This window comes from Podarcis raffonei, chromosome 8 (genome assembly GCF_027172205.1).
Source record: "Podarcis raffonei isolate rPodRaf1 chromosome 8, rPodRaf1.pri, whole genome shotgun sequence".
NCBI lineage: Eukaryota > Metazoa > Chordata > Lepidosauria > Squamata > Lacertidae > Podarcis > Podarcis raffonei.
This window is the reverse complement of record NC_070609.1, coordinates 63,416,740-63,438,150: the sequence shown is the minus strand read 5'-3', so window position 1 is coordinate 63,438,150 and position 21,411 is coordinate 63,416,740. Positions and strand designations below refer to the sequence as shown.

The window sequence follows — 21,411 nt, the reverse complement described above, 5'->3', positions numbered from 1 at the left end:
CTGAATAATGCAGTATTAATTAGGCAGGTCTTTATTCCCCCTCCGCTTACTTCTTGATGAACAAAAAAAAGGAGGGGGAATGTGGTGAGATTTAGTGCTTTCGCATTCTCAAGGCTGACGCTGATAGATATGGCTTGCTTGAGGAACGTGCCATTTCCCTGGAGCCAGACGATGAAAAATGAACCAGCATTCTCTGACAGGTTGCTCTGCCCTGCCTGAGAAGTCCCCGGCCTTCTCTCACATGTTTATTGTCTGTCTAATCAATTCAGAAGCCAGCCCTATTTTTCTACCCAGCCATCAAGTTCTATCTCTCTGTACCAAAAGCAAACAAATCAGCATTTAAGGTTTGTGGGGGGCGGGTGAATACCGAAAGCAATTTGACCCACGAGGCAGCGATGCTTCTCAATACCAATCACTGGGAACCACAGGAGGATGGAGAGCTCTTGTGCTCAGGTCCTGTTTGTGAATTTTCCATAGAGGCATTTGGTTGGTCACTGTAAGAACAAGAACCTGGAGTATATGAGCAATTGGCCTGATCCAGCAGGCTCTCCTTATGTTCTTATGTTCATGGCAGCTTGCTTTCCCTCGGACAGAAACTCGACAGCAGGAGGGACAGATCAATTCTCCTATATTTTACCTGTTCCCACATTTTGGCTAGAAGAAAAATGATGGGGTGAAAGCAGCAATATTGCAAATATTAACAACGCAAGAATGCAAGACGAGCCTACTGGATCAAGGCAATGGCCCATCTTGTCCAGTATCCTGTCCTCACAGTGGTCAACTAGGTGCCTCTTCTGGGAAACTCTCAATCAAGACTCAAGCATGAGAGCACTATCACCTCCTGTGTTTACAGCAATTTTGGAAAGGGCAGGAGGTAGTGGACTCTACTTCAACAGAGATTTTTAAATGGACAACCATCTGTCCAGGTTTCTCTAGTTCTGATTCCTACTTTGCAGGGGGTTGGACTGGATGAGCCTTGGGGTCCTTTTCAACTCTATAATTCTATTATTCTACTTCTTTAAAGAAATATATTGAGCAAGTATGGTTGACTTTGGAGCTAAATCCAAAGGGCAGCCTATCAATGTTTTGAAAGAATGGGCTAACCCTAGAAAATGAGACATGAGACCAAGACTCCCTTGTCAAGAGTATGTGCAACAAAAAGCATGCAAATTGTGAAAAGTAGAACAAAACTGAAACCAGTGGTCATCTGGCAAAAAATATGGCAGCACTTGAGCTTCCCCCATGCCCAAACCTCTGGTTCTTCCTCCTCTGGCAGATCTTGCCATTGCCATGCCATCCTGGCACCAGGGGACCCAGGGCAAAGACTGCCTTAGATGGACTTTGCAAAATGCTACTAGTACTAATTTAGGTCCACTGCCCTGAGTCAATTTTCCAGTCTATGACTTTCTCAGAGAATTCTGCTAAGGAAATCCAGAAAGAGAAACCCCAACACATTGCAGAATACTGTCCACTCAACAAAGGGAGTTGTGTGGCAATCTTTGTCTATGGGTCACATCTGCAAATTAGTCTTCTGAATCATGAATGGAAGTCAAGCAGGTGCCATTATCCTCTCTCTTTTTCTAGAGGAAGTGGGTGAGTCACTGGGATTACAGGCTGCCCCCAAGGCATGACAACTGAATCAATTTCAGAGCCAGAAGCAGAAAACTGGTAGACTTGGAAGTGTGTGTGTGTGTGTGTGTGTGTGTGTGCAGGGAGGGAGAGAAGGAGGGAGGAAATCAAGAAGGAAGAAGACAGGTTTTGCTGGTTGTAAGAGGACTGTAAACTGCTGTTAACCTGCTTGAACATACAATCTTGCACCAAGATCTTGCAGTTCCTATTTTAAACTATTTAATGTCACGAGCCCTGTCTTCTTTTGTATCTGGTCACCAACATTTCATGCCAGGGCATCCTAGGGGCAATTGTGAATCACAGAATTGTATAGCAAGGGACATCTAGTCCAAGCCACTGTATGGCAGAACATGGGTGGCGCTGTGGTCTAAACCATGAGATTCTTGGGCTTGCCAATCGGAAGGTCACCAGTTCAAATCTGCATGACAGGGTGAGCTCCTGTTCCTCAGTCCCAGCTTCTGCCAACCTAGCAGTTCAAAAGCATACCAGTGCAAATAGATAAATAGGTACCACTGCGACAGGAAGGTAAATGGCATTTCCGTGCACTCTGGCATTTGGCACAGTGTCCCATTGTGCCAGAAGCAGTTTAGTCATGCTGGCCACAAGACCCGAAAAGTTGTCTGTGGACAAACGCTGGCTCCCTTGGCCTGAAAAGTGAAATGAGTGCTGCACCCCATAGTCACCTTTGACTGGACTTAACCATCCAGAGGTCCTTTACCTTACCTTACCTTACCTTACCTTACCTTTACTTTACCTAATAGAGGAATCACAGCTCAAGAATCCCTGATAGATGGCGATCCAAATTTGTTTAAAAACATCCAATTAAGGAAAGTCCACCGCCTTCCAAGTGAGTCCACTGTTGAATAGCTCTTACCATCAGAAAGTTCTTACTAGTGTTTAGTCAGAATCTCTTTTCTTGTCATTGGAATCCATTGGTTCAGGGCCTGCCCTCTAGAGCAGCATAAACAAATTTGCTCCATCTTCCATGTGACAGCCCTTCAAATATTTGAAGATGGCTCTCATATCATTTCTCTTCTCCAGACTAGATATACTCAGGTACTTTTACCATTCTTCATAAGGCATGGTTTCCAGACTGTTGATAGTGAATTATTTCAGTGATTAAATCAGGGGTGACTAACTTGTGGCTTTCCAACTGTTTCAGGGATATAAATCCCACCACCCCTATCCATTGTCCATGTTGACTGCAACTGGTAGGATCCCTGACAACACTTGGAGAACCCCAACCCTAGTTAAAAAGATTACGTGAGCACAATGGACAGAGGAGACTTCCTACTGCTTCTCTGAAGGATGCCCTGCTCTGATTGTATCTCCTCCAGTTAGAGGTATGATAGGGGGCAACTAGAGAAAAGGGCCTTCTTTGCAGTGCCCCTCTCCACCATGGAATCTCTCCCTGGCACTTATACTGATGTCAAGGTGGTGCTACACTACAGCCTTTTCATCCTTCTAGAACCAGGAAAGCCGAAGTGGTGTCCTCAAATGATGTTGGACTACAACTTTTGTCTTCCATGACCATTGGTTATTGTCTATAAATCATCCATTATTTAGTCACCAAATGCAGTCAAAACCATTAGTGGAAGGACTGATTTGTGAGGCTGCAACATTTCTACACAAAGGCTCAAGGCATGTGCCTGCCTGGGCAAACTGGCAATTTTGTGTACAGAGACAATCTTGTGTATCCACAATACATTCACTTTTAAACCAAGGATCACCGATTTAACTCTCTCCCCACCACTGCAAAAACCCACTGTTCTCTCATACACAAAGGAGTGAGCTCAGAAATTCATCTCCTCTAAGCTGTCTCGTTCCAGGCAGTGTTTTTCAAGCAAGGATGATCTCTGTTACAGCAGCAGGAGAAAAGGTGAACATGAGTCACCATGGCTGTTCCTTCATCTTTCCTTGGCTTTTTTTCTTTTTCTTTTTCTTTTTTTGTCTATTTGTCAAAAGACTCAAAAATATTGTACCGGTTTGTTGGGCACACAACTTTAGGGGGGATCTAATTGCTTTGTGAGTCAGAATTGCTGGCATTATTTGCATCTCATTAACAGTCAAAGAAAAAAAGAAATTAAAATTAAAGCTAATGTGTTCCCAGAAAAAAGAATGAAATGAAAGCGTTTATTTCATTTTTTAAAAAATCTTTTGCAGATCCTGTTGGGTCTTGTGGACCCCTTCTCTTGCTTTAACTGTACCAATTATAATCCCTTTTCCACTCCTGGAATTGCGAAGCCTACAGAAAGTCACAAGAACATAAGAAGACACTGCTGGATTAGGTCAATGGCCCATTGAATCCATCATCCTGTTTTCACAGTGACCAACCAGATGCCTATGGGAAACCAGCAGGCAAGATTTGAGTAGAAAAGCAGTGTCCCCTCCTGTGGTTTCCAGCAGCTGGTTCTCAGAAGCTACTGATAGTGGAGGTAGAACATAGCCATCATGACTAGTTACAGCTGATATCCCCCATGAATTTGTCCTATCCTCTTTTAAAGCTGTCTAGGCTGGTGGCTGTAGGGGCACGGGTGGCTCTGTGGGTTAAACCACTGTGCCTTGGGCTTGCCGATTGGAAGGTCGGCGGTTTGAATCCCCATGACAGGGTGAGCTCCCGTTGCTCAGTCCCAGCTCCTGCAAACCCAGCAGTTTGAAAGCACGTCAAAGTGCAAGTAGATAAATAGCTATTGCTCTGGCGGGAAGGTAAACGGCGTTTCTGTGCGCTGCTCTGGTTTCGCCAAAAGTGGCTTAGTCATGCTGGCCACATGACCCGGAAGGTGTACGCCAGCTCCCTCGGCCAGTAAAGCAAGATGAGCGCCACAACCCCAGAGTCGTTTGCAACTGGACCTAATGGTCAGGGGTCCCTTTACCTTTACCTTTAGGCTGGTGGCCACAACAGCATCCCTCAGCTGGTGCAAGCAGTGACCTATCCATGGTCCTGAAAATGTTGCCTCCCCTAGTCCTTGTTATCCGGGACTCTGCCCCATCTATTATCCTCACCCTCACGGGATTCTCAGCCCTTGTTTGGATTATATCTACCTCTGCTGCTGTTCTTAGCACCTGCTCACTGAACCTTCAACCCCTCAGGCAGTATTTGGGACTTCTTACATTAGTAAGAGGTGATGTGACAGAAGTTTATAAAATGATGCCTGGCATGGGTAAAGTGGATAAGGTTTTGCTCCTCTCATAACACGAAAACTCCAGTGAATCTGAGTGGTGGAAGATTCAGGACAGACAAAAGGAGGCATTACTAGACAAGAAAGCTTTGCTCTGCCTCTATGGTTGGAGGACGCAATGCCTCTGAATTCTAGTGGTTGGAAACCATGGGGTGCCAGGTGCTCTTGAGCTTGCGTCCTGCTTGAGGATTTCCCATTGGAGCATCTGGGTGGCCACTGTGAGAACAGGATGCTGGCCTAGCTGGGCCATTGACTTGATCCACCTCTTCTGATGTTCAGATGTCCCTATATGTTCTCTGGAGAGAGCTAGGATTGGACGTCGGTACTAAAAACCACTCCAAGGGAACGTTAACAAGCATTTCCCCCCAAAGGAAAAAAGAGGGGCTGCCCTGGTTAAACTCAGGCAATTGGAACATACGAGCTCTAGCATGGAACTTCTCAGTTAACACCAATGCTCTTCAGTTTCCATTTATAGAGATACAAAGCAGTGCCTGAGAGCAAGTTCTAGCTGCTCTCTTCCTTAAATCCCACTTCCACGGCAGCAATGGATTCGCTTGCTAAAAGCACTTGGCTGATGTCAACAGCTGATTGCTGAGAGACTGGGGCTAAATTCCATAAAACTCTGTTGTTTTTTTATTTGCTTATAATAAAAAGCCCTCAGAAACGGTTGCAGCAGTTACAGCCTGGCTGGGATTGCCTGGAACGCCAGAGAGAGAGAGAGAGAGAGAGACTCAGCAACACTCATTCTGTTTTAAACCCTTGGGTTGTTGTGGTGACTGGTGAGAAATAATGGCTGCATTTACTAGGGACTGAAATATCTTTTTTTTCCCCTGGACATTCTGCTGTCATGGCATGTTCAGGGCCCTTGGGGGAATCTTATCTACCTCTTAGATTGGCTAGAGAGCTGGCCATCCATCCACTGGATTATCAGGCAAAAAAACCCAATACATGCATCTGTTGTAATCAGCACTAATTGATAAAGGAAAAAGTGAAGGACAGTTCATTTTCTTCGATGCAGCAACTGGCTGCACTGTCCTGCTTGCTGTGCCTTAGGAGCTGAAAAAAGCACTGATGCAGGAAGGCAGAGAGACAGACCTGAGATTGAGAGTAGAGAGGCTGAGCCCTAAACAACAAGCCTCTTGTTCTTCTCTCATTCTGCAGCAGAAGATTAGGAGGGCAGTAGGGCCATGCAGAAAAGAAGAAGTCAGCCTCATCTAACTTATCCCTCTATCAACTGTCACCTGGCAGCAGGCTTCCCATCTGGCTATAGCACAGGGGAGAAGAGAAGGGAAGCTGGACCATTCCATCGGTTTTGCTAAGCAACAATCTCCTATCCCTGAGCTGCTTCCATCCCACCTAAGAATTTTGGGAACAAGTGTCAGAGCTTGCTTTTTCTCCCCTCCCTCCTCTTTCCTTTTGTCATGGTAAGCATGAGGACATGGGTCCCCCAGTTCTGTCTGTCCTTTTCAGCTAAGAGTACAGTAAAAAAAATACCATAGATAAATAATGGTTTCTTGAAAGAAGTTGGCTTTATGGGTGATGGTTTAAAGTTTTAAACAAACCATAGTTGAGATTAACCTTGGCTGGCTGGATGAAATGGGAAGATTGATACTAGAGCAAGGTCACAAATTGGTGAGTATTACTTGCCATTTAAAAAGTTCTGGGGATGCTTCTATTCTTCCCCTTTTGGCTCCTAAAGCCCTTTCTCCCTGCTTGCCTCCCACATCTATTGTGAGTGAACATATAGGTCTTAAGCAGTTGGTCTCTTACCTTTCCCGTCCCAACCTGGCCACAGTGATCCGTGTGATGGTCACCTCCAGGCTTGATTATTGTAACTTGCTCTACCCGGGGCTGCCCTTGAAGCTGACCCAGAAACTCCAGCGGGTGCAGAATGCTGCGGCGAGGCTCCATACGGGGTCCTTGCTGCGGGATCACATTCATCCAGTGCTTTACTAGCTGCATTGGCTCCCGGTGGAGTACAGGGTCAGGTTTAAGGTGCTGGTTTTGACCTTTAAAGCCCTATGTGGTCTAGGACTGCCTCTCCTGGTATGCCCCGCGGAGGACCTTAAGGTCCATAAATAACAACACTTTGGAGGTCCTGAGCCTCAAGGAGGTTAGATTGGTCTCAAATAGGGCCAGGGCTTTTTCAACACTGGCCCCAGCTTGGTGGAACACTCTGTCACGAAAGACCAGGGCCCTGCGGGATTTGACATCTTTCTGCAGGGCCTGCAAGTTGGAGCTGTTCCGCCTGGCCTTCGGCTTAGACTCACTCTGACCCCTTGTATGGGATTTGATATATAAATTTTTCCTTGGGGTTTTTGTTTTTTTTTGCTGGCCCATGTAGGATCAGCATGGATAGCTGGCTCAGGTGAATATCTGATGTTTCCTCCCTTTATGGTCTTGACTTATGGGCTGCTACTAAAATGGGGCTGCATTTTAAGCTGTATTTTAAGCTGTATTTTAATTAACTTTTTTCCATTACGTTTTATTGTAATTTATATTTGGTGTTAGCCTCCCTGAGCCCAGCCTTGGCTGGGGCGGGTGGGGTATAAATTAAATTATTATTATTATTATTAATGGGGGCAGGGGTGGGAATTAGACCACATTTAATGTGTCTCTCCCTAATTCATTCTTCCAAAAACAATATCTGAACCAGAATGTAGGTATCCTACAAAATTCTCACCTCTTCAAATTTTTTCCAAGCCCCCAAGCCCCGAATCTCAATTAGTGCGACTTAAAATGCATTCTTGGCAAAAATAACTTACAAAAATGTATTTTATTATGGGGAATTACATACGAAAACTGTATATTAAGCAGATCAGCATACCAAAAATAAATATGTGTATTAGGAGACATATGCATGGGTGAAATGCTGATGAATTTACCTGCAGCTTTTAAAGATGAATAAATAACAAAGCGATGTGGAAATGTGGTGAACAACGGTGGCAAAAGGAGAAACAACAAAAAATCTGAAATTGACAGATTTTTCCACCCCTAATGACATTACTGTAAAGCCCACAGCATGCCTGAACATGTCCAGAGTGCATTCCTGGTAAATTAAGTGGACCCAAATTCTTTAATTCTGGGAATGGAGAAAAACGGGATTCTAGGATTTGCTGGAGCCTGGCATACCTTTTTAAAAATATAAGAAATTGTCTCCTGGAAGGAATGCTAAGAAATTGCCTCCCCCAAGGCCTCCCCCTGCACACACACACTTCCAGCAACAATTAAAAAAAATGTCCTGGATGCCTGCCTGCAAAGTGCATTGTGTCAGTAATGCCTGGTGGAGTTGCTCTTCAGAATTGATCAGCAGCTCCCTTCTCAAGACAATGCAGTTGGCAATGCGATATGAGCCTTCCATAAAATTTCAGGTTGTTTTTTTGTAAAAAAGAAGCTCTGCATGTTGGCCAGCACAAGCTGCGGCTTCCTGCCTTCCCTCGAGCTCTGTAAGGTTATGGTGCCTTGCAGATCTCCACGGAAAATAAATAGTCCACTTAAAAAGCACAGAGGGTCGTGTCTTTGTGGGCCTTGTTTAGAGGCATTCCTGAATTTTAAGATATGAGATGAGGATAGTTTGTCTGTGATTAAGCCACCATCTGGTTTTACCTCCTCTTTGAGGTCGCCCTCAGCCTTGGGAGGAGGCAGTTTCTGCTCCCAGCTTCTCTTATTGGTAAGTAAAAAGCCTAGCAGTGGCTCTCAAAGTTCCTTTCCTCAGACAGATCCATGTGCCACGTAGAATCACAGAACTGAAGGTCATCTAGTGCAACACCCTGCAATGCAGAAATCACAAATGAAGAATCCATGACCATCTCTGTTTAAGAAGCTCCAAGGACGGAGATCTCACCATGCCCCAAGAGTTGTCTGCCTGTTCCACTGTCAAACAGCTCTTATCATCAGGGTGTGCTACCTGATGTTTAGTTGGAATAATAATAATAATAATAATAATAATAATAATAATAATAGTAGTAGTAGTAGTAGTAGTAATAATAATTTTATTATTTATACCCCGCCCATCTGGCTGGTTTTCCCCAGCCACTCTGGGTGGCTTCCAACAGAATATTAAAATACAGTAGTCTATTAAACATTAAAAACTTCCCTAAACAGGACTGCCTTCAGATGTCTTCTAAAAGTCTGGTAGTTGTTTTTCTCTTTGACATCTGGTGGGAGGGCATTCCACAAGGCTGGTGCCACTACCGAGAAGGCCCTCTGTCTGGTTCCCTGTAACTTGGCTTCTCGCAGTGAGGGAACTGCCAGAAGGCCCTCGGCACTGGACCTCAGTGTCCGGGCAGAACGATGGGAGTGGAGACACTCCACCTTTGTCATTTGAAATCCATTGGTTTGGGTTTCAAATGAAACCCAAGCTTGCTCCATCTTCCATGCAACAGCCCTTCAAATATTTGAATTAAAAACACCCAATAGAGCATCTCGAAACACAGCCATACAGATAAAAAGGCAGAGCTTTCAGGTCCCACTCCACCGAAAGAATCCACGATGCCACCTAGCAAATTAAAAGCCAAAAGGCCAGGTAAAGATAAAATATTTACCGAGTGCCTAAAAGTAGAAGGAGCGGGTGGGAATGATTGCACCAGGCACAAGCATTCCACAGTTCCACATTCTAACACTGAACAGGCTTGATCTTGTGTCACCACCCTCTGAACCTCCCGTGAAGAGGGCACACGAAGAAAGGCCTCAAATGGTGATGATATTTATATATTTATATTCCATCTTTTTTCCCAGACTGGGACTCAATATGGCTTTAAAAAAAAAAAACAACAACACAGATAAAATGCAGGAAGCTCAATACACAGAAAAGGTAATAGAAAGGAATGAGACTATAATCAAATTAGAATGATTTAAAAACATATCTACTAAAATGCCAATGGTTGAAAGCAGCACCGCACTATGAAAATCCCTTTTTTTAAAAAGTCTTCTCCCAAAGGACTGTTGGAATAAAACCATGTTCACCTGCAGGTGGGAGGACAACAAGGAGGGAGCCAGTCTGGCTTCTCTAGGAAGGGAATTCCAAAGCCTGGGAGCAGCCACTGAGAAGGCCCTCTCCTGCATCCCCACCAAATGTGCCCATGATGGTGGAGGACTGAGAAAAGAGCATCCCCTGAAGATCTCAGAGCCCAGGCAGGTCCATATGGGGGAATACAGTTGTTCAGATAGCCTGGGCCTAAGATGTTTAGGGCTTTATAGGTCATAAACAGCACTTGGAATTGTGCCCAGAAACAAACCAATGACCAGTGGAACTATAACCAGACCCAGACCCAGGCAACAGTCTGGCTGCAGCTCTTTGGAACTAGTTGGGGTTTGGGGTCAGTTCATGTGGGGAGAGGCAGTCCTTGGGGTCTTAGGGTCCTCAACAGCATAGGTCAAAGCCAGCACCTTGAATTGATTTGAAACCAAAGTAACTTACCAATGTCAATGGGTCTACTCTGAGTATGACCTAGCTGGGTAATTCCCCTGAATTTTCCTCTCCCCCCCCCCCCATTTATACTATATACTTATAGAATGGTAGAGTCTGAAGGAATCCCAAGGGTCATCTAGTCCAACCCCCTGGAATGCAGGAATTACAGCTAAAGAATACCTGGCCATCCAGGCTCTGCTCAAAAACCTCCAAGTCTCTAATGGATCCTGCAGCCACCAATTGTATGTGGTGGGGCCTTCTTAGATGGGTCACCCATAATGTGGAAATCTCTGTGCCAATGTATCCATTTGACCGCCCACCCCTCTGATGGCACTTTGCTGACAGTCATCATTGGCTTCTGAATTTCTTGCTAAAATCTTTCCTATGTGTTAGACGGCATTGTTGCTAAGCTAAAAAAAAAAAAGGACCCCATGACGGTTAAGTCCAGTCAAAGGCAACTATGGGGTTGCGGTGTTCATCTTGCTTTCAGGCTGAGGGAGCCGGTGTCTGTCCACAGACAGCTTTCCGGATCATGTGGCCAGCATGACTAAACCACTTCTGGCACAACAGAACACTGTGACGGAAACCAGAGCGCACGGAAACACCGTTTACCTTCCTGCCACAGCAGTACCTATTTATCTACTTGCACTGGCATGCTTTCAAACTGCTAGGTTGGCAGGAGCTGGGACAGAGCAATGGGAGTTCCCTCCATTGTGGGGATTCGAACTGCTGACTTTCCAATTGGCAAGCCCAAGAGGCTCAGTGGTTTAGACCACAGCACCACCTGCGTCCCTAAGCGACCCCTTATGTTCTGAGGAGCTTCCATAAGATTTGGCATACTCTGGACATGATAAAGTGAATCCAAAGCTCATTGTAATTTTCCTCCCTAGACCTGGGTCCTTATCTGTAGGACCTAAAACATACACGCCCCAAGCCCCTAGGGGTTGAGAGGAGAACTCTGGCATGACTCATGGCAGCCTATCAGGCTCCTTTTAGGAGAAACACTGGGGGTGCAGGGGGAGGACTCATTCATCATAAAGCCTTTCTTATGAATGACAACTGCATTTGTGTTCTCCCTCCTTTGAGAGCCAGCTGTCGTACTGTTTAACTACTGTGTTAACACACTTTGGTGTGAATTTCTGGTTCTTTTTAGTTCTTTTTCCCCAATTTGATTTCTTAGCTACTTTGAGGGACATTGATGGGACGGAAAATGAGAGAAATGAACATATGAGTAAACAAACACATTCACGGACTTCCCTCTAGATATCACCATATGCTGCTGTAGCAGGTAAATGATGGAAGTCCCTCTTGCAGGAGGCAGTGATGGCCATCAACGTGGATGGCTTTAAAAGAGGACAGGACAAGTTGATGGAGGAGGAGAAGGCTATCAATGGCTACTAGCCATGGCAGCTATACTCTGCCTCCACAGTCAGAGGCAGCCATGCTCCTGAACACCAACTGCTGGAAGCAGAAGCAGAAGCAGAAGAAGAAGAGGAGGAGGAGGAGGAGTTTGGATTTGATATCCCACTTTATCACTACCCAAAGGAGTCTCAAAGCGGCTAACATTCTCTTTTCCCTTCCTCCCCCACAACAAACACTCTGTGAGGTGAGTGGGGCTGAGAGACTTCAGAGAACTGTGACTAGCCCAAGGTCACCCAGCAGCTGCATGTGGAGGAGCGGAGACACGAACCCAGTTCCCCAGATTACGAGACTACCACTCTTAACCACTACACCACACTGGCTGCTCTTGTGCTTGGGTCCTGCTTACTGGTTTCCCACAGGCATCTGAGCAGCCACTCTGAGAACAGGATACTGGACTAGATGGGCCGCTGGCCTGATCCAGCAGGTGTATCTTACGTTCTTATGCAGGTAGTTATTTCCACATGGGGGCAACCAAGCATTCTACAGCCCAAACCTTGGAAGATAGCAACACATGCATCACTGCTCATATTCTGCAGGGAATCAACAGAAAAATGAGTTGCGCAGAAACCAAGATGGCAGCTGCTGCTGTTTTGACAGCAGAAATTGGGTAGAATCACATGCCCCTGCTTCCCCCCTCCCTCCAGTCAATGATAATGAAGGGCTGAATGCAAGGACTGAAAGGTCAATGATGTTCATTCCAGGCAGCTCTCATTCTCCCTAACCATTGACCATGCTAGCTGGAGATGATGAAATTTAATAAATGAGAGCCAGTATGGTGCAGCTGTTAGAGCATTGCACCAGGAATTGGGAGACCCAAGTTCAAATCACCACTCAGCCATGAAACTCCCTGGGTGACCTGGAGACAGTCCCTGCCTCTCAGCCTAATCTACCTCACAGGATTGTTGTGAGGGATTAAATTAGAGAGGGAGGCAAACTGTGCATGCCAGCTTGAGGTCCTTGGAGGAAACGTGGATCACAGACGTAACAAATAACCCTCCTTGGAGGTTTGGGGTTTTTTTAACAGAGGTTGGATGGCAATCTGTCAGGGATTCTTTAGCTCTGATTCCTGCATTGCAGGGAGTTTGACTAGCTGATCCTTCCAACTCTACAATGCTATGCTTCTATGAAATAACATCTGGAGGGCACCACAATGGCTACCAATGCACCATATTGTGGAGCTGCATTGGTGTTACTCTGCCCAGCCTGCTGCCCTTACTAAGCCTCTGGGGCAGCTGAAAGGGTACATCGTGTAAGAAACCCTCATATCACACAACCTAGGCTTTACTGGGGAAGAGAAGAGGAACAGATGCAAAGATATATTTTTTTTCAAGTGGTAGCCAGATGTCCCACTCCGCATCTCCATCCAGGAATTCTCTCATGCCACTGAGGCTCCTCTGCTTCATTCACCCACACTCCATTTCTTAAGCTGAGGTAGTGTCATTCCTGGCTAAGGGAAGACGCAGCCATAATCTTTTCTGCAGCAGCTTATGCCCCCCCCGTCCCCCCGCCAGCCGCCCCTCCCGTCCTCCTTGGGAGAAACTGTAGCAATTACCTATTTTAATCAGATGGTGGTTACATAAGACTCGCCACGGCCCCCAAGCAGATGGGCAGACGGGCACTGGAGCCAGCGTCGCCGTGTATACAGACGCACAACTATCGGAGGTGTAATTGTTATTGACACGCATGAGTAAGGAGCGCGTTCTTCCCCAAAGGCCGTCGCTGGATGTCTCCGAATTGCTGGGCTATAACGGAGAGCACATGTTACAAGGTCCGGATACCAATTTGGTGGGGGGGAGCAGGGAGAGAGAGAGAGAGAGCATCAGATGGACAGCAGGGTTTTAAACACACACACACACCCCTCCTGCATGCATAATGCACAACCGCTTGACCGCTGGAGGATAGAAGCGAAAACTGCCAAAACAGCGCTTCTCTGGAGATCAAGAAAGGGGAATCTCTCTGTGTGTGTGTCGCTGTTTCAGCTTTTCCTTCTCCTCCAGCCCAAGGCCTGGGCTCTTCTGAATAAAAGACAGCAAGGGGGATGCTGTCTGCTAAGCAACTGAGTCAGCTCCTCATTCCTCACTTCACTCGTGTGTGTGTGTGTGTGTGTGTGTGTGTGTGCGTGCGCACTCACAACACAAAGGAACACTGTGCTGATTCCAAACATTATTGCTGCAATTATTCAGAGGCTTGGGGGAGGGAGGAATGGCTCCCTGTTCAAAGAGACAGGATCTCCAGCAGGGAAAAGTTATTCCGTTGTTATTGGATCCTCGAAAGGGCGGCAAGTAGAATGTGCATGTCAATTAGAGAAGTGCGTGCCAAGCAAAATTCCACCAGCCTTATCGGAATGGTTTTCAGTTCCCAAATTGGCAAACTAGTCTTCTTTTCCCAATCTGCATGGGCTCATCTATCAGTCTACTCCATCCCATTTGCCATGGACATTCACATTTAAATACATATTTTATAAAGAATGCCCTGGGAAATGTATTCATAGAATGGTAGAGTTGTAAGGGAGCCCAAATGTCATCTAGTCCCACCCCCAGAATGCAGGAATCACAGCTAAAACAGAGGGCCATCCAACCTCTGCTTGAAAACCTTCAATGAAGAAGAGTCCACCACCTTCTGAGGGAGTCCACTGTTCTTACCATCAGAAAGTTATTCCTAATGTTCTTCCTAATGTATTGAATCCCAGTCTGCTTGAACAGGTGGGCTCTACCCTGAATTTCCTTGAACCTGACCATTATCTAAGCATGACTATACTGTGGCTTTGCCCTAAAATGGACTTCTTGGATTTTTCTTATTTTATTTATTTATATACAGCTTGATTGTATAAGAAGAAGGAAAAAAACCTCAAGTGATATAAAAGATACATGGACACTTTTACTTTTTCTTAGATTCAATTCTGCCCACTGTGCAGTTACCCGGTGAGATTCTACAAACGCCACCTTCACAACATGCATTTAAAACATTCTGATTCCACTTTAAACAGTTTCTGGGTCCGTCCGTCCCCCAGAAAATACTCAGAACTGTAGCTTTTTAAGGGAGCTGAGAGTTATTAGGAGACTCTCGTTCTTCTTCCAGCCAGAAATGCAATTCTCGGAGCGGTTGAACTATCCGTCCATCTCCTCACAGAATTCTGGGTATCATAGCCCTGTGAGGCAAAAATAGGGGCCCCTTCACACCTCCCAGCACCCTTCACAGCCTACAACTCTCAGAATTCTTCCCCTTGGTCATTTCTTATTGCCCTTTTCTATATCTTCTGCAGAAACACACAAGTGGTTTTGTGTTGAAATCCTTGGTGGAAACTCATGGTGCTGAAACTGGCTTACATTTGCAGCTTGGACCTGCCTTACAAGAGGCTGAGGTTGTAGCTCAGAGAGGAGGTGAAGCAAGGAAGTGATCAAGGGGCTTTAAAGAGAGAGAGAGAGAGTTGTTTCCTTTTTTTAAAAAAAAATAAAAATAAAAATCCTTTTCTTTCTCTCTCCTGCTGTTTCCATAACGCATTCTTTACAGCACCAAACAAACATTCAAGATCAGAAAACTAGCCCCAAGCTACCATCCCATTAGCTCTACAATAATGAATAATATTTTGGGTACTTCATTTTGTGTGTGTTCTGTTGTTCCTAACAAGTTTCATCAGGGGGCTTGTTCTGCGCCAGCTGTGCGGGGGGCTTGGAATTGCTTGTAATAAGCCAGGGAAACTCAATTCTGAAATGCCTCCACGCCACAAGGAATAAGGGAATATTCTGTCTGTCTCTCTCCTCTCCAATGTCGAGGATTGCTAGCAATACTTTTTTGAAGGCTCCGAAAAGGCTTTCTCCAGCTAATGTGTCTTAGGAAAGCAGGAATAATGCTTTATACCAAGTCAGTTGTCCGTCTAATTCAGTATTGCCTACCCTATCGGCAGCTTTCCAGGGTTTCAGGGAGTGGGCTGTACTCATTCTACTTGGAGATGCCATTGAGGAACAATACCTCACCTTTTCATCCTATGGACTCAAGATTGTATACATGATTCTACCTGCTCTTTATGTAATCTCAACAACAACCATGTGAGGTATGCTAGGCTGAGAGGCAATGACTAGCCCAAGGTCACTCAGCTTCATGGCTGAGGAAGGACTCCAACACGGGTCTCCCGGGTTTTAGTCCTACGCTCTAAACATTACACCACACTGGCTCTCGCTATGACACTTCCTCCAAAGAGATGGTGTCCCAGCTTGTTGATCAATTGGGTTACCCTTTTCTGCACCTTTCCAACTCTACAATATCCCCCTAGATAGGGAACTGCATGCATAGGCAGGTTCTTCTGAGCACAATCCCCCTCAGTGGTTGGCACAGCACCTCTTGTAAAAGTCCAAAGGCCAGCAATTACCCGTGGTGACCTGATTCAGATCCACTTCTCCCATTGAAAACACAACTGGAGAGAGCTTTCCAGATGCTCTCCATTCATTGATGGAGCTCGCTCCCACAAGAGGTGATGAGGACCACCAACTTGGATGGATAAGTTCATGGAGGAGAAGACTATCGATGGCAACTTGACACAGTGGGTCCAAATCCACGGTTGGACGTAGTCATGTTTCTGAATAGCAGTTACTGGAATCCTTGAATCCTGCTTGTGGGTTCCTCCACAAGCATCTGCTTGGTCCCTGAGAGAGCAGGGTGCTGGACTAGATGGGCCATTGGTCTAATGCAGCAGTCTATTCTTCTGTTCGCATGTTCTTATGGATCGGAGGCAGAACCTCTTCTGGTGTCCTCTTGGTCTCCACACCATGATGGAACTCCTATTAATTTCACCGCGGTGGTGCATTGTCATTTCAACATCCTCCTCATCCAAAGGGACAGCCAGCTTCTGATCCAATAAAACCCCCAAGCACTTGCAGTATTGTGTCTGCAGTGATCTTTGGACCTTGCTATAACCACCAAATATCAAGCAACAACACGGCTTCAGTCAGAGTCCCTAGTTCACTAAGGGCATTTGCTTTAAACGGACTGATTTGCAGAAGAACGGGAGGGTTTAAAATGCACTGGCACCAACAAAAACAACAATAGATTTAAAAATAGGGGCATGTTTTCCCGTAACACCACCCTCACTATATGACCATGAAAATTTACTGCTTTTCATATGCTTTCCATTGCACTGGTGTGGGTTTCATCACCCTGTAGCTGTTGAAATACTTTGCTGGCCTCAACGGTTTGACGGAGTCTTTATTTTGGAAAAGAATAAATGTGGTTTCTTCCTCCACTTGCAAATAATTGTTAGAAAGGATTGGTGTCCTATACATGCCCACTGATGCTGTCCGTGTCTCAAAAAATGAGGCATGAAGCAGGGAAATGAAACAGACCTTTCCTAACATAAAAGATTTGGGGAAAGCTCATTCCCCAATTTGCATTCCCTTCGAATGCAAAAGGCAGGGGGGGATAGACACAAATATCAGTTTATACCTTTCTTGCAACAGCAACAAAATATGTGTTATATAACATTTCCACACCAGTGCTCTTGAACTGAGGGCCCAATTAACTCCTGCGTCCGTAGGAGTTTATTTGACTGCCCACTGCACAAATCCATGAGCGGATTGTGAAATATTGTCCACAGGATAAAGGACTGTTGGAGCAAAATAAGACGGCAATAGGCAACAGATCCCACCCTCACCACGCTATCTGGAGACTCTGCGGCTGAATGCGCAACACATGTGGGCAAAATGATCACAGCAGGTCAGCGTGGCTGGCTGGACTGGATGAGAGTGAAGGGTCATCTACTGTAGTCCACTGCTGTCACCCTTCCATAACACACAGGTGCTTTCTTACATTAGAGGACACCCCCAGACTGCACATCAACCCCTTGCTCACCAGGCAACCCATTTCACCCAGCCGGATTTAAATGTGCCGTGGACACAAAGCAAGGGTGCCTACACCAAATCCATTTGACAAGGGCATCACAGGGGAACCTTAACAGAAAGCATCACATTTAACATCCAGGATGACCATGTCTTGTGTTGGGTGCAGGAAGGTCCGAGGTTTGATTGCTGGCAATTTCTCCTAAAGGGATGGAAGCCTTGGACAGTTGCTGACCTCAGTGTAGAGAGATGGACCAAGTGAGATGGACCAAGGAACTGACCTGGCATGAAACAGTCTCTCAAGTTTATTGTAGATAGGGAGAAGACATGAGATGTTAGGCGGTGCAAATTTGAATGAATTGACCCATCTCATGGTAGAAGTCAGTAGAAATAAAGGAGTCTCGCTGGTCCCACCATTGGTGGAGGAAGGTTATAGAATATCATTGGCCCTGTGTGTCAGATCTAATGAGCCAGGGTCTCGGTCCACCTGATTCAAGAACAATTCTGTAATTCTCTAGGAAATGACAATAGGTACTGATTCACCATCAGATCAGTACCTGGCTCATCTTTTGATCTCATCAAGGACCATGAGAAAGCTATACAACCCTGGTCAGGGTACAGGGCATGAAAGCTCACTCTTATTCAACAGCACCCAATCAATACCTTTTGTACTGTTCAAATGTAAAGAGTTAAAAATTACTGAAGGGGGGGGGAGTATAATATTTGCATCCCTTTGCCTGAAGAAATAACATTTTCACCAAGATTGCAAAACTAAGCATACCAAGCAATTGCTTCAAAGAAGATGCAAACCTATTGTGAGGTGCCCATCTCCTTCCACACATAAACGGGAGTAGCATCCCCTCCCTCCCAAATCTGTCAGGTAGAAGTCTGTGTGCAAAACCAAGCTTCTTCTTTGCCCTCTTTCTCCCCAATCCAGGAGTCTGCTGCATCCCAGTGGACAGACACACGAAGAACAATTTTGCTTTCACAAACTCCTCACCACACACACCCTTCACTCTACAGAGACATCGAAGCTCCCAGGAATGGCAAGCACTTTCACCTTCAGATTGTGCCATCAAACTTGAGAGTGTGTGATTGCAGTTCCTTGGTGGAATTTGCACACCCGTCCTTGCAAAAGACAGTCATTAATCTGTTGCAGGAGAACTGAAGGCTGTTCCATTCCCACACCCATGCATTGAAATAATAATAATAATAATAATAATAATAATAATAATAATACACAACTGATCTCAAGCTGATGCTACAGCCAGTTAGAAAAATGCAACTTCTTTGCCCAGGAACTCTCGTCTGAGTCTTGCCAAGACTAACAAAGATGCCCGTGTCAATTGGAGGTGCTTGGGCACATGTTCCGGTGTGTGCGTGGCGGTTGTTGCATAAACACCCATGCAATTTATGGCTTCAATTCACGCATGTCTCTGCATGTAGATCCATTAGCCAATGGATAACAAGTTCCTATAAGAGGAACAGGGACAAAGGGACACATACACACGTTGCCACATCACTTCACTGCACATATTCCATTCCTCAGCAGTCTTCTGGGAGCTGAACACTGTAACTGGCTGAAATTTGTGCTTGTTCTCTCTCTCTCTTCCCATCTCTCTCTCCCCCCCCCCATCTCTCTCTCTCTCTCTCTCTCCTTTGCTTCTTCTAAGCAGGTGACCCTGAGAACTGTAACCCTGTGCCCACTTACTTGGGAGCCAGTCCCATGGACCAGGCAATCGGAAAGCTTCAGATCCTGCTCGGAGCCTCCCCCAGCTGAGATGTGCAGGGAGGATAATGCCCTCGCCTTGGGACTGTCTCAGCCCACATAAATACACACGTTTGCCCAACTGCGCAATGTGCTTGACCCCAATATATACAGTGAAGGTGGGGGAAAGGAGGAGGAAGATAGACAGCTTAAATTTCCCACTCGTAGGATTCCTGCTGGCTAGATCTGGGGGCTCTAACTGTGTCAGGGAGGCTAGCCTGCCTCCCCAGCTCTGAAGGTCCCTGGGCAGGAGCTGCTGGCAAAGGTCCCCTCTCCATCAAGGAGCGCCTCTGCTTCCAGAACCAGGGAAGCAAATCCCAATCTCCAAAATCACACACAGGACACCCCCAGAAAAGTCTGGGCATAACTGGGGAAAGAGAGTCTTTGACTAACTGGCCAGCTTCATCGTCCCTTTGGCTGGGTAGAAGTTAAGCAGAAGGTCACCACCAGCACATCCTTCCACCAACCCAAATAGCACTTTTTAACATGGAGATATATATTGAAGCTCTTCCAATAACCTATATCCATATTTCCAAGTTCATCCCCCCCACACGCATACACACCCTGCCCCAGATTTTACCAGATGAAAGCATTTGTGTCACAAACACCCATATATCACCTTCCCTTCTCCAACCACCCCCCACCCCCGTTGAAATCTCTTACCTGGTAGCTAAAAACCGATGTATCCACATTGTCACGTCTGGGAACCCAGAAAAAAGGGGGGATCAAATTTTCACAGCCCCAGCCATCTGTGCTTGGTTGGGGGGGCGTTACTGGATAAGAGGGGAAGGGAAGGGTTTTCAGGTTTGGATCAAGGGGGAGGGAGGCGATCAATAGAGAGAGAGGAAGAGTTTCCAAAAGGGGGGGGTTGATTTTTTTTCCGGGGGGGGAGTATCGGCGGTTCCCCCTATTTCAACCCCTAAGGATTAAACGGGGATCGGTTGCTTATTTCAGACCCCGCATCGCTCCTTCCCCCCTCAAAAGTGTGCACCCAAGTTTGTTTGGGTTTGTTTTTTTCTCCGGGGAGGGAAGAGATGAGGTTGAAGGCGGGGGAGTCGTTTGGGGGGTTCTACAAGGGGGGCAGTCCGTCCAACTCCTCCCCCAGCTGGGGGGAGAGCGCCTCGAGGGAGCCCCCCAGATCCATGGAAAGATGGGGGGACGCCGATGTCCTTCTTGTGTGGATGGGGAGGGAGCGGGGGAGGAAGTGGTCAGCCTTGTCGAGGTGGGGAGGGGGTCGTCTGGGTTCAGTGGGGACGGCCGGATCGCCGCAGCGTGGTCCTCAGCGGGGCAAGCTCAGCCCCGGCGGGCTCAACGGCATCCGGGCAGCGCTGGCGGGGCTCCCGGAGTCCGTCCGCCCGTCCGCCAGCTCGGCTCAGCTGCTGCTGCTGCTGCTGCTGCTGCTGCCGCCGCCACCGCCGCCGCCGCCGCCGCTGCAGCGCGTTGCCTTCTCCGATATCTCTCGCTCGCTCGCTCGCTAGCTCGCTCCGCCGCCGCCGCCGCGTGGTCCAGCCCCGCCTGACGTCACCCCCAGGAGCTAATAGGGGGGCTGAACCGGTGAGGTGGGGAGTCGTTCAGGGAGCCGCGGGAGGAGGCGCCTTCGCGCAGCAGGGCGGAGGATGGTCGCCTTCCACGAAGTCTGGTAGACTGCTTCTGAGCGAGGAGGACCGACGGCAGCTGGCAGATGGCCGGCTTGGTCTCCACTGCAAACAGACCTGATAAATTTGGCGTGCTTCTTTGGAGTACATCAAGATGGGCTATTGGAAAATTGAGTCCAGTATACGATCAGTGGATATAATAACCCGATGAAGATGTCGACGCATCGATGTCGATGCAGTGTGAGGCAAGTTGTGGGAAAACGCAAATCCCGCGCTAGGGATCGTTAGGAAAGGAATTGAAAATAAAACTGCCAGTAGCAGAAGGCCGTTGTGCAAATCTCTCGTCCGGCCGCATCTGGAGTAATGCTGTGTACAGTTCTGGTCGCCTCACCTATAAAAGGAGATTGTAGAGTTGGAGAAGGTCCAAAAGGGAACCACCAATATGACCAAGGTTATGGAGCGACTCCACTGAGAGGGAAAGTTGCAGTGTTTGGGACTTTTTTTGAGAAAGGGTAAGAGGTGAAATGGCAGAAATATATTAAAATTATGCACAGCATGCATATAGAAAAGTTTTCCTCCC

General features: G+C 46.7%; 1 protein-coding gene across 5 annotated transcripts in view; it reads right to left on the bottom strand.

Moving 5' to 3' along the window:
* AJAP1 (adherens junctions associated protein 1) overlaps positions 1-20,652 on the bottom strand; it is a 122,378-nt gene extending 101,726 nt beyond the window's left edge. For 4 of the 5 annotated variants that reach the window (XM_053400401.1, XM_053400399.1, XM_053400403.1 and 1 more), the window contains exon 1: positions 19,900-20,652. In XM_053400401.1, coding sequence (XP_053256376.1) covers positions 19,900-19,928 — 29 coding nt within the window. In that variant the 5' untranslated portion in view covers positions 19,929-20,652. Of the gene's footprint in view, positions 1-19,179; positions 19,277-19,899 lie in introns of those variants that run through there. The other variant, XM_053400400.1, reaches the window with a different exon arrangement.
* Positions 20,653-21,411: the final 759 nt, after the last annotated feature.